Source organism: Cryptococcus neoformans (assembly GCF_000091045.1).
Source record: "Cryptococcus neoformans var. neoformans JEC21 chromosome 10 sequence".
Lineage (NCBI taxonomy): Eukaryota > Fungi > Basidiomycota > Tremellomycetes > Tremellales > Cryptococcaceae > Cryptococcus > Cryptococcus deneoformans.
Window position 1 is genome coordinate 288,941 of NC_006679.1, and position 2,500 is coordinate 291,440.

The following is a 2,500-nucleotide window of genomic DNA, read 5'->3' on the forward strand; positions in this document are numbered from 1 at the left end:
CTTGAGGTTGACAATTTTAACCACCATGTCACTAGGATATTATTAACAACTTCAATCCATAAGATGTCCAGACCGACACATACTCGCTGCAAACAGCCACTCTTTCCCCAGCTTTATCCACGCTTAACCACCTGATCGGAACACCAGACGACCTTGTCACAAAGCCTGTAAATTTGTTCTCCGGATAGGAAAACTGTCTAACAATGTTATCAACGCATCCAGTGACAAGTTCGTCTTTCTACGCGGTCACATTAGATCCAGGGCTTCACTAGACAATAGTTCACGACTCACAGAGCAGGCCAGGCAAGTCACAGCCTCCGTATGTTCATCGTGAAATCCAGGTTCAGACTCTGGATTGCCCGCTTCATGTATTCTAACAAGGCAGTCAGAGCCGCCAGTGAAGATTGTGCTGACATCGCATTAGTCAGGTTCACCGTCGGGACGCGTTCATATAAACGGCAATCAAACTCACGTGCCATCGAGAGAGAAACATAAACGGGTGACGCCGCTCAAGTGGCATGGGACTGATAGGATAGCATCTGGGGATGGTTCAGCCATTATGAGGGTGTTAGGATTAATAAAAGATGGTATAGAGAAGTGAGTAGCTGAATTTTGGATGCGGTGAGTCTTTCGTCCAGTCTCCTTACAGACGAACGAAAGTCGACGCGTCGAGCGCGTCGTCGTTTCATAATGACACAATAATAACACGTCACGCGTTTTTTTCTCATCGTCGGCGGTCTCGTCTCGGCGGTGGCCGCAGCTATTTGCTGGTGGTCTCCTTTTATCTCCTTTTATTTGTTACGCTTCCGACATTTTAATGAATTTCACCAGTTATACAGTTTCCGACAGATTGTTTGCTTACATTCCTCGAAAACACAGGATGATCGCCTTAAGACCCCTCACCAACCTCACTAGTAGACGGTCAATACAGGTTGCTCGAATTGGCGCTGTTTCCTTCTCCTCTTCCTCGTCTTGCGCCTCTCCTAAAACCAAGTCCGGAAGGGGTGAGTATTTCCCAAGTACCATGTAACAATAAAATACTGATAAAAATGTTTTCTAACCAGCTGTTGTTTCCTCGTGCCCGGCCGGAACTCCTCTTACCAACCTCTCCGTCCTCAAAGACAAGCCTGACCCCGTCGCCCTTCCAGACGACCAATATCCAGCATGGTTGTGGACTTTACTGGAAGATAATAGCAAGGCGCACAAGGCGGAGGAGAATGCTGTTCACCTGACCCAAGAGGGGGAATCAGGATTTAACATGCAAGCGGAGAAGAAGAAGTTGAAGAACTTGTGAGTTGTATATCTGGATTGTTCCATTGAATGGGGGACTAATCGATGACAACTGGCAGAAATCGACAAAACATCAAGGCTGCCAATTACTTGAAGTCAACGGCATAGAGAGCTCATTGCATGAAGCTGGGGGAGATGACATGTATCACCTTGTACCAGCATGTGCCTCAGCACCTACATGAAGCGAGGTCTTGAAGGGTTCCCATACCTGTTTAGTGCCTGTCGTTGTAGATGAACATGTCTTGCAGCAGGCAGCGCAGTTGAGAAGGGGCTTTCACTGCAACCAAATTCGAGATTCAAGACTACCGCAGAATACATACACATAGAATCCCTCGGAAATTATGAGTCATGACTAACCGACCCTCACCCAGTTCCCCCCAGGTATACCAATCCTAGCAGCCAGCTGCCTATACTGCTCGGCCGCCAGTGCCGATGTTCTAGCCCATAATATTGACAAAGCAACTATCAGAAACAAGAGGTTCGCAGTCTAACAGGTTTCGCATATTCATCAGCTCAAACCTGTATTTGAATAGGGCATAAGTGAGAAAGACATACAACAAACTCGTAAAAGTCTTGTGCCTCCTTCTTGACCACTTTACCGCAAGCTTCCCATGCGGGAACTTCACCTTGCTGAGATATAGAAGTGTTGGCATAGGCAGGGATGCAATGAAGAAGGCGCCGGTTTCCAAAGGGAAGGCAGAATGCTTGGTCGAGCTGTGAAAGTAAAAGATTGAATGTTAGCATGGGTTCATACAATAGAAATATGATTAGACAATCCAAGATGAGTAGACATGTCACTTATGAAAGACTCTGAACCCACCTCATCCTTTGGACAAGGAGAACATTCTCCAAACGGCCTACATGTTAAATCTCCAGCCTTGTGGGCAACATATTCGGGTTTCTTTGCTGGTGTTCTCTTTTCAAGATGGTTTTCCTCAACCAGGAGGGAGCGGTTGGTATAAATGTATTTAGGAGGGGGTTCTTTCGCTGCTGAAACGGTTATAAGGACAAAGCATGCGAGGAAGACTGTGAGTAGGGGATGTCTATGGCCCGTTTGTGATCTTCTTCCTGACTTTGCTTACGTCGAATCCAACTTACAGTATAGCCTGTCTCAACCCTCTCATCTTGGCCTATGCCCCGTGTACGATGCAATTGTGGGATGTTCTAAGTCAATAAATCAGCCGATCTTCGTTCTTAAATAATAATTAAT

The 2,500-nt window shown here is 46.3% G+C and overlaps 3 protein-coding genes across 3 annotated transcripts in view; 1 reads left to right on the plus strand and 2 right to left on the minus strand.

Annotated features, from left to right (window-relative positions):
- The window catches only part of CNJ00970 (hypothetical protein), a 4,181-nt gene extending 3,549 nt beyond the window's left edge, over positions 1-632 (minus strand). The window contains exons 1-4 of the mRNA XM_567476.2: positions 473-632; positions 292-409; positions 84-238; positions 1-31 (exon numbers count right to left, since the gene is read on the minus strand). The exon at positions 1-31 is cut by the window's left edge and continues 81 nt beyond it. Coding sequence (XP_567476.1) covers positions 1-31; positions 84-238; positions 292-409; positions 473-558 — 390 coding nt within the window. The 5' untranslated portion in view covers positions 559-632. The remainder of the gene's footprint in view (positions 32-83; positions 239-291; positions 410-472) is intronic.
- Positions 633-812: 180 nt separating this feature from the next.
- Positions 813-1,542, plus strand: CNJ00980 (60s ribosomal protein l37, mitochondrial precursor (yml37), putative). Its single transcript, XM_567477.2, has 3 exons — positions 813-1,004; positions 1,065-1,290; positions 1,350-1,542. The coding sequence occupies exons 1-3, from the start codon at positions 818-820 to the stop codon at positions 1,396-1,398; spliced, it is 462 nt and encodes a 153-aa protein (XP_567477.2). The 5' UTR covers positions 813-817; the 3' UTR covers positions 1,399-1,542.
- A 46-nt stretch (positions 1,543-1,588) lies between these two features.
- Positions 1,589-2,459, minus strand: CNJ00990 (expressed protein). Its single transcript, XM_567478.2, has 4 exons — positions 2,389-2,459; positions 2,111-2,333; positions 1,846-2,004; positions 1,589-1,777 (listed from the first exon to the last, which is right to left on the minus strand). The coding sequence occupies exons 1-4, from the start codon at positions 2,412-2,414 to the stop codon at positions 1,643-1,645; spliced, it is 543 nt and encodes a 180-aa protein (XP_567478.1). The 5' UTR covers positions 2,415-2,459; the 3' UTR covers positions 1,589-1,642.
- Between the last annotated feature and the right edge of the window lie 41 nt (positions 2,460-2,500).

Excerpts from the sequence above, each read along its gene's own strand:
- CNJ00990 (XM_567478.2), bottom strand. The coding sequence starts at position 2,414 with ATGAGAGGGTTGAGACAGGCTATACT. Across the intron at positions 2,005-2,110 it reads CTCCTTGTCCAAAGGATGAG|CTCGACCAAGCATTCTGCCT; the intron begins GTGGGTTCAGAG and ends TTACTTTCACAG. Across the intron at positions 1,778-1,845 it reads AAGACTTTTACGAGTTTGTT|ACTGCGAACCTCTTGTTTCT; the intron begins GTATGTCTTTCT and ends GAAACCTGTTAG.
- CNJ00980 (XM_567477.2), top strand. The coding sequence starts at position 818 with ATGAATTTCACCAGTTATACAGTTTCCGACAGATTGTTTGCTTACATT. Across the intron at positions 1,005-1,064 it reads TAAAACCAAGTCCGGAAGGG|CTGTTGTTTCCTCGTGCCCG; the intron begins GTGAGTATTTCC and ends TTTTCTAACCAG. Across the intron at positions 1,291-1,349 it reads AAGAAGAAGTTGAAGAACTT|AAATCGACAAAACATCAAGG; the intron begins GTGAGTTGTATA and ends GACAACTGGCAG.